The sequence below is a fragment of the Podarcis melisellensis genome (assembly GCF_964234715.1).
Source record: "Podarcis melisellensis genome assembly, chromosome: 3".
NCBI classification, from domain to species: domain Eukaryota; kingdom Metazoa; phylum Chordata; class Lepidosauria; order Squamata; family Lacertidae; genus Podarcis; species Podarcis melisellensis.
Window position 1 is genome coordinate 115,813,695 of NC_138530.1, and position 14,171 is coordinate 115,827,865.

At 47.4% G+C, this 14,171-nt stretch overlaps 1 protein-coding gene across 1 annotated transcript in view; it reads left to right on the top strand.

Annotated features, from left to right (window-relative positions):
* Positions 1-12,608, top strand: part of TRAM2 (translocation associated membrane protein 2) — a 46,354-nt gene extending 33,746 nt beyond the window's left edge. The window contains exons 6-11 of the mRNA XM_081906473.1: positions 1,409-1,493; positions 2,424-2,494; positions 4,200-4,304; positions 4,860-5,003; positions 6,192-6,370; positions 7,881-12,608. Coding sequence (XP_081762599.1) covers positions 1,409-1,493; positions 2,424-2,494; positions 4,200-4,304; positions 4,860-5,003; positions 6,192-6,370; positions 7,881-7,954 — 658 coding nt within the window. The 3' untranslated portion in view covers positions 7,955-12,608. The remainder of the gene's footprint in view (positions 1-1,408; positions 1,494-2,423; positions 2,495-4,199; positions 4,305-4,859; positions 5,004-6,191; positions 6,371-7,880) is intronic.
* Positions 12,609-14,171: the final 1,563 nt, after the last annotated feature.

Consider the following 14,171-nt stretch of genomic DNA (forward strand, 5'->3'; position numbering starts at 1 on the left):
TATTTTCCTTACATTTTATATCTCACCTTTCTTCTGTTGTGGAACTGAAGGTGCCAAGCTGTGGTCACCCCTAGATCAGGTGCTTTCAGACCACACCTTGACCGCTGTAGGATTGTAGGGAAAATGATGACATTTCCTTTAAGGGTGATTTAAGTGCACACATAATGGCATGATTGATAGGTCTGTTTGAGATACTGGTGCGTGTTAAGGGTGCTGAGAATTGTCAAGAGGCCCACATTCCTCCCCCTCCCCTGCCCAGCGTGAGCTACAATTCCTAGAGTGGTGTAGCTATCGATTCCTCTTTGCAGGGAACTCTGGGAGTCGTAGTTCTCAAAAGGGAACAGGAGTTTCCTAACAACACTTGGTTCCCTTAACAAACTACATGTCCCTGGATACTTTGGGGAAAGCGATGACTTTTTATAGTGGCATGATACTGCTTTAAGTGTATTGTGCAGATGGGGCCTCACTACCTTTATCACTCACCGTGGGTGACATCCAATCTTACCCTGCTCTTAAATGTAATTTGGGCAGGTGATGAAGGAATTGAAACGATAAATTTACAATTTTGCTCTCAACTCTGGTATTCATACTTTTTCAAGGCAATTCCACTAGAGATTTATAAATTGGCTTTTGGTTAGTTTTGCTTGTCTCAGTTTAAGTATGCAGTTTTTTTAAAAAAATAAAATTCCTCCGTATCCTGAGAACATTTCAGTGTTACTGTAAAGCAGAGCATCTTAACAGGCATAAAAGTTACCCCAGAGACCCTCATTAGAAACAAGCTTCTCCTGATTCCACAAGGCCTCTCTTCTGCTAGGCTGCGCAGGTATTCTGGAACTCTTTTGTCTCATCAGCCTCAGTCCTGAGTCCTATCTATATGCTTGGCTGCCCCGTGGGTCCTAAATAAATATTGTTTGAATACAGTGTGTAGTTTTTCCATAGTCTATGTGTCAATGATACCTCCGATTTCTGAGTTGTCGTCACTGAGCATGAATTATAACCAAGTCAGGCTTCCGCTCATGTTATCATCCCTCTAGCGGTGCCTCTCAGCAGTTCACGACAGCTGCACAGGCGTGAAAGCACCACTTTGGCAAACTCACATCTCTGCCTGGGACCCAGCACAGAGATAGGATGTGGCCATCTGCTTCCTCGCCTGCCAGAGCCCACCAGATTAGCAGAAGTGATTCGTTTCCCTTTCTCCCCCTTCGTCACAACATATTTTGCAGCAGCAATTGCCAAGGGTCAATTAGTGGCTTTCATCCACTAAGACAGTCTCAGGAATCCTCCGTTTCTGAAACGTCTGTACCGTTAAGCTTCAAAAGGAGGACCTCACAGTCAGGAAGGAGAAAGGCAAAAATGTTTTGCTTCATGTGGATGCTTGAGAAATGCCCGTCTTCTTTTAAAACATTAGGTTCCAGGTCAAGTTTTTCTACCTTTGCCAGCTGTCCTACTGGCTGCATGCACTGCCTGAACTATATTTCCAAAAGGTGCGGAAGGTGAGTACCATCATCCTAACTAGCTTTCTCTTAGGGTTCTTAGGAGGCCAGTAGAGGTGGGTGGGTGGGTGTTGTGCTGATGAGGCCACAAAAGCTACTAGCCTGCATTTTTTAAGCCAGTGGGTGAGCGAGAGAGATCAGTCCCTCCTCTGCCAACCCACTCGCGTGTCCACATGAGATTCCATTCACCCATTGTTACCAGCAAAGTTGTTAAATACAAAGCGAAATAAATAATTTTTTTAATACAAAAATAATAATTGAATGAATGTTTAAAATAATATTAAACTGATAAAGAAGTTTCCAAGTTGATGTTTTTTCTTAAGGCCAAGGAAAGCCACACATTACCATATTTTTTGCTCTATAAGACTCACTTTTTCCCTCCTAAAAAGTAAGGGGAAATGTGTGTACGTCTTATGGAGCGAATACAGGCTGCGCAGCTATCCCAGAAGCCAGAACAGCAAGAGGGATTGCTGCTTTCACTCCGCAGCAATCCCTCTTGCTGTTCTGGCTTCTGGCTTTTCCTCCTCCAAAAACTAGGTGCGTCTTGTGGTCTGGTGCGTCTTATAGAGCAAAAAATACGGTAAACTGATAAAGAAGTTTCCAAGTTGATGCTTTTTCTTAAGGCCAAGGAAAGCCACGGTACATTTTCACATTTGTAGAAAATACCTTGAAAAGCACTTTTCCTGCTCTCCTACTCGGGTTCTAGTGGTGTGTGAAAGACACCCTCCCACTAACATATTTGAATTTCTCCACGGAAGCCTTGTGGAAAGTGCAGCAGTGTGTTGTACTGACATGCGGATTTCTTTGATGCGAGATGCACCAAGGTCCTGCATTTGACTGCACCAGCTCTGCTTCGCCCGTGTTAGGTGCAGCCAGTCATTGCCTCTTATGATGCACATTGGCTTCTTCTGGTCTCCCCTTTCTTTGCAGGAAGAGATTCCTCGTCAGCTGCAATATATCAGCCTCTATCTAGTGCATATAGCTGGAGCATACCTCTTGAAGTAAGTGCTGCGGGTCCCACCGTCTTCAACATGGCAATGTTGCACACCTGCTTTCTCTTCAGGTTAAAAGGAACTCCTAATAAATAGTTCCTGCGTTTTTCTGTCTGCAGCTCCAAAGCTGTATAGTTTGCTTCGGTTTTAAATTAAACTTTACAAGAAAGCAGGCTTGGGTTCCAGTCTTCTAAGAGGACCTGCCTAAGCCCTTTGTTTATTAATTTTGGGTATAATATATTGTTGTTTGTTGTACGATTATGTTGCAAACATAGTGGGTCCAACGGTCAAGAGGGCTGTTTCTGCACGTGCTGTAGAGGGAAGGGAGGGGCAGATGGGGCTGGCCAACCTGGGAAGGCAGCCCATCTCGGGGAAGGGAAAGTGGTCCTAAACTTCCACCGCTTTGTGGGATATATTTGGGAGAAGAAAAGGCAAATCTGGAGTGGAGCCCTAAGACAGTTAGATGGTTCCTTCTACACCTCCTTCCATCTACTCCTACAGCCAAGCTGGTGCCAAACTATTGCTCTGCTTTCCTTTGGGCCACCTCAGCAAGGCCGAGAAGGGGGTCTTGTGGTCTGGGCACCCCAGGACCTCCATACGTACTGCTCAGGCTTGCAGCCCAGGGAGGTCCCTTGGGTGCTGCTAACACAGCCATTTGACTTCATCCCCAGAGGCGTTCTCCATTGCCTCTCGAGACAGACAGATGCCAGCAATGTTGTGACAGTAGACATTCTTAAAGGCAGGCTAGAAATCTGTTGAATAAAGTAAATAAAGGAATAGATAAAGTCAGACAATTGTCAGACCCAAGGCCTGTCCCACGCCCAAAACAGCACCGCCATCAGAGAAGAGGCCAAGAGGTTGGGTACAATTCCCACTGACTGTATTAGTGCTGGTCATGCTTTTTAAAAGGGATGCTTAACACGGCTATTTATGCAGTAAACAGCACCTTCTGGGGCAAAAAAACAAAACACAAAACCAGCTGTAGGGGATTTAGCATGGGGACGTGGTGTTGGGGGGGTCCATTTGGGTAGGAGGTATGGCATTGGATCAGGGGCCTAGACAACTGCTTTTTCTTCACAATGATTGCAATGGTGTTAAAACACACTTCTTTTTTAAGCATGTTTGCCCCAAAGTCTCTAGGCTTTGAGCAGGAGGTAGAGGAATTGATTTCCTACACAGCAAAGCTCATGGCCTCCTCCCAAGACTAGCCCAGTGATTTAAACATAGCAAATGTGTTCCAGCAGAGATTCATCAAGTATCCTCACTGCTAACTTCCAGGCATCTCTGGAAGACCTCTTTACGTTCAAAGGCCTATTCAGTTGTTTTCATTTTTTCAGTAATCATTTTTATGATTACTCTGCATAGTTGTTATGATATCTTAAGGTTCATTGTACCTGCACATGTCGTTCTGCACCACCTTGATACTTTATATGTGAGACTTTGCTTGATTTATAAATTTCACAATTGGTGTTCCTGTCATATAAAATTGAGAGGCCTGGGTGAAAGCACAGTAAAACTCAGCGTTGGTCTTTGAAAGGAGTGGGGTGAGTTGGAATCAAAGTTGATTCGCCTGATAGTTTCCATGATCGCAGTCCAGCCCCGTGCAAAGCAGGAATCTTGATTCTTGGGGTAAAATGCTAGGGAGAGGGAAGAGGAGGCTCAAAAGGTGTTCATCCCTTCTGCCGCAATCACCCTTGTCCTTCCCTTTCTTCAGCCTCACACGCCTGGGACTCATCCTGTTGCTGCTGCAGTACGTAGCTGAATTCCTTTTCCATATGGCTCGCTTGTTCTACTTCACAGATGAAAACAACGAGAAGCTGTAAGTGCTCTTCTGTGTGGGTGAAGCATGGCTTTCCTTTCAGCCTCTGAGGCTCACTAGCAAATGTCTGGGGAATTCTAAGAATAGATGCTCCTTTCCAGTATCATCTCCTGTTATACTCTAGATGTGGAAAGAAAGAAAGAAAGAAAGAAAGAAAGAAAGAAAGAAAGAAAGAAAGAAAGAAAGAAAGAAAGAAAGAAAGAAAGAAAGACTTCTAAAATAATTGCTGAATAACTTCTACTGACGGGACTCACTAGTTGAATCACACACCATTCAGCCCTATTCAGAGTAGACCCATTGAAATTAAGAGTGACTACTAACATAGTTTTGTTAATTTCAATAGGTTACTCTGAATAGGACATAGTTGACTACAGCTCAGTGTATTGTTTTGTGGGTGCACCACTTAAATAACCTGCACTTCATTTCTTCTGAAGCGCTACTTCCTCTTGACAGTCTTTGAAAGCTCCCATACATTATTAAAAATGCCCACCTAAGAGGCATGGCAAGTATCCTCCTTTTGAAATGTCGAATATGTCTCCTGCTTAATTCCACAAGGTTTAATGCTTGGGCAGTGGTGTTCGTCGTTTCCCGGCTTTTCACCCTCACCCTATCCGTGCTGGTCATTGGCTTTGGGCTGGCTCGAGTGGAGAACCAGGCGTTTGACCCCGAGAAAGGAAACTTCAACACTTTACTTTTCAGGTAAGGCTCGGGCGCATTTTGTTTCTGGGAGGTGAGCAAAGGAAAGCCCAAGGACAGGGGTGCTGGGTGAGTTCAGGGCTCCATCTGTTTAGGCCCAGAGCAGAAGTAATGCATGGAGCAGTACAGTTCCCTCCCAGTCAGTCCAGCTCCCATCTCTTTCCCACAGCATAAAGTACAGGATTTGGCACCAGCGTTGACTGCAGTGGGCACCTGTTAGAAATCCCCCTTAACTAGTGCTTGACTGTGCCTGTAGCCATAAGAGATATGCCATGGCTTTGTTTAGAATATACAGTGGTACCTTCGGTTGTGAACTGGCTCCGTTCTGGAGGTCCGGCCGTAGTTTTCGCTACCAGAAGTGCTACTTCTGCGCATGCGCGCACGGCAAAATACTTCCGGGTTTGCTGGTAATGTAACCCAAAGTTTACATTACCCGAGGGTAACGTAATGCCTGAATGGGGCTCCAGTCTAGCTGAAGCTTCTGGTGTTCTGAGGATAAAGGTAAAGGTACAGGGACCCCTGACCGTTAGGTCCAGTCACGGCCGACTCTGGGGTTGCGGCACTCATCTCACATTACTAGCCAAGGGAGCCGGCGTACAACTTCCAGGTCATGTGGCCAGCATGACTAACCCGCTTCTGGTGAACCAGAGCAGTGCACAGAAACAGCATTTACCTTCCCACTGGAGTGGTACCTATTTATCTACTTGCACTTTGACGTGCTTTTGAACTGCTAGGTTGGCAGGAGCAGGGAATGAACAACGGGAGTTCACCCCATCGTGGGGATTCAAACCGCCAACCTTCTGATCGGCAAGCCCTAGGCTCTGTGGTTTAACCCACAGCGCCACCCGCGTCCCTGTTGTCATTGGGGTAAACAAGCACAAATAGCTTCTCCCTGGAAATGAGTCCTCCAAATGAAGCTGTCCACCATTATCTTCAGGTGGACACACACACTGCCATGTGAGATCTGGCTGTGGATCAAAGCAAAATGCGCATGCCCACCAGCCCAAGATGGGCAGTGGCAGAGTTGATAACCTGGGTGTGCCAGCCCTCAGTCTAGGTTTCCCCAGGGCTTTCGATACGGAAAGACAGGTGTTTCAATCGGCAGCCTCTTCCACTCCCTGGGGCGCCCCTTTGAAGCCGGCCAGCTCCTTGCTCAGTCACAGCCTGCCTTCCCTTGCTTGCTTCCCCCAGGATGTGCGTCCTGCTTCTGGTGTGCTTCTCACAGGCCTGGATGATGTGGCGCTTCATACACTTCCAGCTGCGGCGCTGGCGGGAGTACTGGAATGAGCAGAGCGCTAGGAAAAAAGCCGCAGCGGCTGCGGCCGCCACCCATGGCAAGCAGCAGCTGAAGACCATCAAAAGGGAGTCGGGTGAGCATCCTGCTGGGGCATCACACCTGTGTCTGGTTTGAGCTCTGAGTGCTGTGTGGGAGAGCGTGTGCACTGCATCCCCTCCAAGAGGCTGCCTGCCTGGAATCCTGCAGAGGGGCTTCCGCTCAGCGCAGGCAGTACTGAGCGAGAGGGAGCAGGGGCCCTCCTTGGTGTGAGAGGCAGCTTGCGATGTGCCTTAGCTCTTGTGTGTAGCTGACTGTGTGGTCAAACCAATCCGTTTCTTAAAATATATATATTGTTCAGCTGGGAGGAAAAGATTAATTGGGCAGCAGATTGGAAAATACAGTGGTGCCTCGCAAGACGAAAAGAATCCGTTCCGCGAGTCTCTTCGTCTTGCGGTTTTTTCGTCTTGCGAAGCAAGCCCATTAGTGGCTTAGCGGATTAGCGCTATTAGCGGGCTTAGCGGATCAGCTGTTAAGAGGCTTAGCGGATCAGCTGATTAGCGGCTTAGCGGATCAGCTGTTAAGCGGCTTAGCGGATCAGCTGATTAGCGGCTTAGCGGATCAGCTGTTAAGCGGCTTAGCGGATCAGCTGTTAAGCGGCTTAGCGGATCAGCTGTTAAGCGGCTTAGCGGATTAGCTGATAAGCGGCTTAGCGGCTTGGGGAAAAGGGGGGGGGAGGAAAAAAACCCCGCAGGAACTCGCAAGACATTTTCGTCTTGCGAAGCAAGCCCATAGGAAATTCGTTTTGCGAAGCACCTCCAAAACGGAAAACCCTTTCGTCTAGCAGGTTTTCCATCTTGTGAAGCATTCGTCTTGCGGGGCACCACTGTATATATATTTAAAAATACTCATCAAGAACGAAAAGAAGCAGGCATAATAATAATAATAATAATAATAATAATAATAATAATAATAATAATAATAATAATAATAATTTATTATTTATACCCCGCCCATCTGGCTGAGCTTTCCCAGCCACTCTGGGCAGCATCCAATCAAGTGTTAAAAATCAATACAGCATTAAATATTAAAAACTTTCCTAAACAGGGCTGCCTTCAGATGTCTTTTAAAGATAAGATAGCTGCTTATTTCCTTGACATCTGATGGGAGGGCATTCCACAGGGCGGGCGCCACTACCGAGAAGGTCCTCTGCCTGGTACCCTGTAACCTCACTGTTCGCAATGAGGGAACCGCCAGAAGGCCCTTGGCGCTGGACCTCAGTGTCTGGGCTGAACGATGGGGGTGGAGACGCTCCTTCAGGTATACAGGACTGAGGCTGTTTAGGGCTTTAAAGGTCAGCACCAACACTTTGAATTGTGCTCGGAAACGTACTGGGAGCCAGTGTACTTGTGGCTTCGGAAAACCTCAGGGGACAATGTGAACTGTCAGAGTTCACTGAGGGGGTGGAGGGCACTGCCTTCACCCTAAAACTCTAGTACTAAATGCAGCATTCCAGACTCCATTATTTGAGTCTTTAAAAGCCTTGTGCAAGCACCTATTGAAGCCTTTTATTAAAATACCATTTTCTCCTTCTCCGCACACCTCAGGATACCATGAAAATGGAGTGGTGAAAGCAGAAAATGGTACGTCGCCGCGGACCAAGAAAATCAAGTCTCCCTAGAGCCAAAGCACAGTCTTCAAGGAATCTTGGAGGAGGAAATGGAAAATGCGAGACTAAGGACTCTGGGAATAAGAAGCAGCTCCTTCCCTTGTGTCTTCACCAAGCCCGGTTTCAAACGGCTTGAATCAGCGTACCACCGAAAAGCTCTTTCCCCCTCTCTCTCTGCCTCCAGACAGTTTGCAGTAACCAAAAAGCCCCTCTCCATCCGCAGCGGGGCTTCAGAACACCAAACCCCTTCCTCAGCCAGTGTATTTTCTTATTGCTCATTTTAATCTGCCCTCCATTGTATTCTTGCTGCTTTTCCTGCACCCAGAGATGTTTTTGTAAGCGATTATTCCTTGGAAACCCATTCCCTGACTTAGTATCACCCACCTCACTCTCGCCGGATCTCGTGGTTTGGAGAGGTGGCATCTGTAGGACATGATTTGCTTCGTTGCCGGGACAATAGAACATTTGGGTAGTATGTGGAGGTTTGTCCCCTTCAGACAATGCACTCTTGCACAGCGAGTTTGTGGGAAATAGCATTGGAGGGGGAAATGGAGCAAACCTCTAAGGTCCCTTCTCTGCCTGCATTTCCTAATTCTGTTACATATCTAGTAATCTTAGCGGAACATTTAGAATGTGCCAGGCCTTCACAAGCATAATTTAGTATGTATGTAACTTTTGGGTTGTGCTATGCCTATTCGCAGAGACTGAAATTTTAGCCAGTTGCATTCTGGAGAAGGGGACAGATGCGCACAGTTTCTCTCCCATACTGCTTCCTCTTAGCCGAAAATAGAATTTACTGCATTCTCCTGAAACACCAACAAATAGACCTGCTGGCCTGGCAGCTTGGTATGTGTCAGGCATGCTTTGCATCTCCCCAGGCCTTGAGAATCATCCTCAGCCGACTGTGCCTTAGTCCAGGGAGAAGATTCACTGCTCACTGAAATAGCAGATCAGGGCAGACGTCTGTGGGTGCTCTGTGACCTCCTTACTTAGCAAGCGGACAGTTTCCTCGTGCCTTTGTTTCCTCTGCAGCAAGTTTCCTTCGTGAAGTGTTGGTGTAATCTTTATGACTGGGTCTGTCATGTTCAAGTGGTCCACCCATACCAACATAGGACAGCAATATTATTGCCTGTACAGTGTATTCAGTGCAAGTTTGCTCAGAAGTAATCCTCTTGTTCTTCTCTAGCGAGTGTCTTTAGGATGGCAACCGTAGCCTTCTGTTTTTCAGGCGTCCCCACCCCCTACTTTTTCACAAGTTTAGTCCAAGGGGATCTGAACCCATTTCCACTCTGGCTGCTCCTTGCAGCTCCTGAGAATGGTGTTCTTCTAAGGCTACATAGGTTTCTTCCACACAGAATGCTGCGCAGTTCCTAACCCGTAATACGTGGACGTGTTATGAACGCGGTGAGAGGAAATCTCTCTCATGGGTGAAACTGCTTTCCATCTACTCTGTCACCTATTTTCAAAGCTGGTGGGGGGCACTCAGTGTACAGTCTACCTCGGGGGCCACCCTTTTCTAACTTGCTACACTTCCTCTTTTTGTTGAAGTGGAACTAATGGTGAGAAGCGTATTCTGGGAGAGGGCCCTTCACCCAAGAAGAACTGACAGCTTTTTTGTACTGCTACCTTTTTTGGTTTTCAGGGGACGGTATCCGCTGTCCTCCTTAGTGTGTCTGTCTCTGTCTGCAGGGTTAGTTTTGAGACTTGCCTTTGCCCCCAGTGCAACTGGATCACCTTGCACATGTTTTAAGAGCATAAGAGCATCTTATGCCCTATAGCCCTGTGGTCCATTGAGCCCAGCATCCTGTTCTCAGCCAGGTGCCCCTGGGCAGCCTGCAAGCAGGACTGGAGCCCAGCTGCCCTCTCCCCACCTGCCGTTTCCAGCAAACCTCGTGCCTCAGACACTGGGGGCTTGAAGCGTCCGTTCTCCTGTGCCAACAGCATTTCCTCCTGATTTATTCATGCTAAGGAGACTTCTGCAAAGGGTTGACACAGGCTAGGGAGTGGCAGCTTGTTCAGCAGTCCTTCACAGCGAGCGAGTGACCGGGTGGTTCTTCACGGCATTCAAGCCACCAGATGCCTGGTTTATTATTTTAAATATCCCCCCCCCCCCATGGGATCTTTTATAGTAACTGGTGCAAGTTTCATTTCCAGCTATTTTTGTGCACACATTCTTATCCCGCAGTGTCCTTCAGTTGAGTCGGCATAACTTTTAACCCACCAAGCTGTGTTTGTATCTCATGTTCCAGGACAGTAGAACAGAGGGGCAACCAAGGCAGGGGCTTGGTTGAGCTTGCTTGGCCACCAGTTGCACAGCCCTTGGGAACATTGCCAAGTATGAGGAGTTGAAACACTCTTGTTCCCTTGTTCTTTCACTGTTGGCGCTACTTGGGAGCGTACCTGGAGACGTCAGTTTCCCTTTCCTCCAAAACCTGGAATGTCCAGACTAGGGACATTCTGAGCCGAAGCCAAACTTACCCCGCGTGTGCCTGTCACTCCTTGTTGAGTCCCAAATATACCTCATCTGTATATTTTTTTGAATAGGAGTGAAGGGCGATGCTGGGTGGACGATGGTGCTATAAGCAGGTCAGGCGAAGTGGGCTGAGCCAACAGGACAAAGCTGTGAAGGCAGCTCTCTGTTGGTTGAGCCTAATGGGAGCCAGGCCTGCCTTCCTTCTGCCCTCACCTTCCTTAGCATGGTTGGACACTGTTCCAAAGAGAGACACCACTGTTTTAAGTTGGGACCTCTCCTTACTTTGTTGTGCTAGACTCCAAGTTGCTGCAGCACAACCCACCGTCACCAAATAGAGCTGCCTTGACTTTGCAGCAACTGGCGCCATATCTCTTCCAAGGCAGCTCAGAGGATCACTTTTAAAAGGTGCACAAAGCAGCCTGCAGCCTGCACAACCTTGCTTCCTCCTGCACAAAGTTGTCAAGCCACCGTGTAGCATATTGCAGAACAATACAAGTGCCTTACATTGCCACGTAGCCTTTTGTACCTTTCTTCTGTATGTCTCTCCATGTAGTGTGTCCCGTCCCCCCGTCCCCCGACATTTGTACACCAGTTTAGCTAGTCATAAAAGGGACAGCTTTTGCTGAACACGTTGCCTCAATTTTCTGTGCCTTTTTTTATACTATAGGTAGGTGTTCCTTAGTAAGTACCTTAATGGAAAGTGTCTCTGCTGTATTACAGCACAAGCCTCAGTATGCAAACATGTACTCTTAGTTCCACAGCAGACCAGATTCAGTTGCCTGCTTTTAATTCTAGACAACTAGCTTTCATTCTGAAACTTTATGCAGAAGCTGCAAGGAGTCTCGTTCGTTTTGTTCTTATGGTCCTTTTGTGACGACTGAGAACAGAACTAGCTGTTAGGTATAGTTATGTTCTTTCGTGTGTATGTTTTTAATGCAGTCGCTCACGGAGGCTGCAGTTTGAAGCAGAAGCTGTGTGTGTAGGTTTCCTTAGCTCTGCCTTTCTGCTGAAAACCACCCTGAAAAAGGGAAAGAAAAGGGTGCTTCTCAAAGTGGAGGCCGAGTCCCAACTCTCTCTCCCCTGCGTTGGTGGTCTGCTTCAGATTGCCATCTCAGCAGCTGCAGTGCATGTCTTTTTCAGAGCCCCCCCACCCACCGAAGCATAATTAAGCAACACCCCAAGTGCATTTTGACCTTGAGGGGTGCCTTCAGCTAGGAAAAGGGTATCCCACATAGCACTGAGCTCATAGCTACTTGGTTTAGTGTTAACACCCCTCCTTGTCCCGTGGTTTTCCTCCCAGACTGGACAATAAAAAGCTCACCTAGATTTGTGGTCTCCTGTGAGCGCTCTGGCTCTGGGAAGAGGAAATAGGGCAATCGTTTATCTAATGTGATGCTTTTTATTATTATTACTTTTTGCCCAGGCGGGGAGTTATCCTTTGTTACATGTTCTGGGTTGAGAGAGGTAACCTCACAGTCCTTTTCCTGCCCCTCATGTCCTAGGTAGAGCAGAAGTTGCGTAGCAAGATATTGCAGGTCTAACCACAAACGTTCCAAAGCTCAGTATATAGGTATTTTTACAGCAGGGCATTAAAATTTGTATTCTTTAAAATAGCTTAGGTTTTGCTTGTTTTTAAAGTGCCTATCTGGTAAAGCGGTTAGGAAAACAGAATTCCTTTTAACTCTTCTGCCCACACAATCCTTACGTGTTCTGTGGGCGATTTTCGAACAAAAGGTAAATGCTATGTAAAACACATCATAGAGGTGGCAGATGGTCAGTCTCTACTACTACAGGTAAAAATCAGTTACCTCTATTCCTGATTCTGTGTCTTCCAGAAGTGTAGCCTTTATTATCCTGAGTGCACAACTACGTCAGAATTGTTGCAAAGTATACAACAGAATATGGTGTTGAATGTGTACCCGTTGTGGCGGGGTGTGTGTTAATATTATGGACCAAATTTAAGTCAGGAAGCTGAAATAAAATGCCTGTTCTTCCATATTTTACATTTCATCTTGATGGCTCTGGAGGGGTGGGAAGGAGAGGACAACTTTTTTCAGGAATTCCTTCTCAATTATTTTTTTCCCTTATACCATTGAAAACCTTAAAGTATGTATTAATTTTTGGTTTTGGAACAACTTTTATCAAAGCTATCTGTGACACAATATTTTCTGAAATAAAAAGGCATAGAAAGATCTCAAGAACTCATGCGCGTGCATTCACCACTAACATGTGTTGGCTTGACATCAGTCACCTCAGCAAATAGGCCTCCTTTGTTGTGAGGCCAGGCATGGAAAATTCAGTCTCCAGTTTGTCTGACTAAGCTGGAGGTGCAGGCTGGACATTTTGGGGAGGTTGGCTGTAGAAATGTCCTGGTTTAAGTCCTTGCTACCTCCCCAGACCCTTGCTTGAAATCCATGGGCTGAAACCAGTAGGCTCTTTTAGCAGGAAAGTCCTCTGAGACAGAGGAACGTAGGTGGCGCTGTAGGTTAAACCACAGAGCCTAGGGCTTGCCGATCAGAAGGTTGGCGGTTCAAATCCCCGTGACGGGGTGAGCTCCCGTTGCTGTCCCAGCTCCTGCCAACCTAGCAGTTTGAAAGCACACCTGCGCAAGTAGATAAATAGGTACCGCTCCGGCGGGAAGGTAAATGGCGTTTCTGTGCGCTGCTCTGGTTCGCCAGAAGCGGCTTAATCATGCTGGCCACATGACCCGGAAGCTGTACGCCGGTTCCCTCGGCCAATAGAGCGAGATGAGCACCGCAACCCCAGAGTTGGTCATGACTGGACCTAATGGTCAGAGGTCCCTTTACCTTTACCTTACCTCTCAGACTCTTGCTTGAAATCCATAGGCTGAAACCAGCAGGCTCTTTTAGCAGGAAAGTCCTCTGAGACAGAGCTGCTGCCAAAGTAAGACTGCTACTTGAGACGAACAGTCACACTGTGTATAAGGCAACTCTTCAGATGGCCCACAGTTACACTACCCCAGTCTACAAAGGACGTTGATCTGTGGAGCTTTGAAACCTGGCTGGGTCTTGTAGATAAACCACCTCATAGGGCTAGGCTGACGATAAAATGCGGATAAGGATAAGCCATTTATGCCATCTTGTGCTCCTTGGAGCACTCGGATGCAGTGCTTTTTTTCTTTTTAAAAAATGCTTAGGGCTACTCTCATTTTCCTAATCATATTTGTCAGGGAACTGCCACCAGAGCCAGAGGCGGAGGGAAGGCTCCAGAGGGATGCCGGAGAGGGTCCCAGTAGGGAGAGAGGCAGCCCATCTGCTGGGGAAGGAAATCAGCGTAACACCAGTGGAGAAGGGGGGCAGATGGGGGAATCGGAGAGGAGGCTCCAGGACTCCTCGCCGGAGACCAGCGGGGAGAGCACGGGTCCTCCGCTGCCCACACCCTCCCTGCGCAGAAGACCTCCGCGCAGGGAGAGTAGGAGGAGACTTGGCGTCAAAGAACTTCTTTGCTGGAAGAAGTTCAAGAAACGCCCACTGACGGATTCTGCCAGCGATTGAGACAGCCACGGGTGAGTGGCTGTCTGGACAGAAAAGGTTCACTCAGGCAACCCAGCCAGGTGTGGCGACGATTTACGCACGAGCAACCCCTAGAACCATTACAATATTGAAATGCTGCCCCTCAATGAGGCCAAACTTAGGTTCACAAAATATTTAGGGGTCTGCGTCCCCCTAGAAAAAAAGCAATGCCCAGATGTATTGTGGTTCATAGCAGGGCCAGAACCACCCATGTGACCCCAGA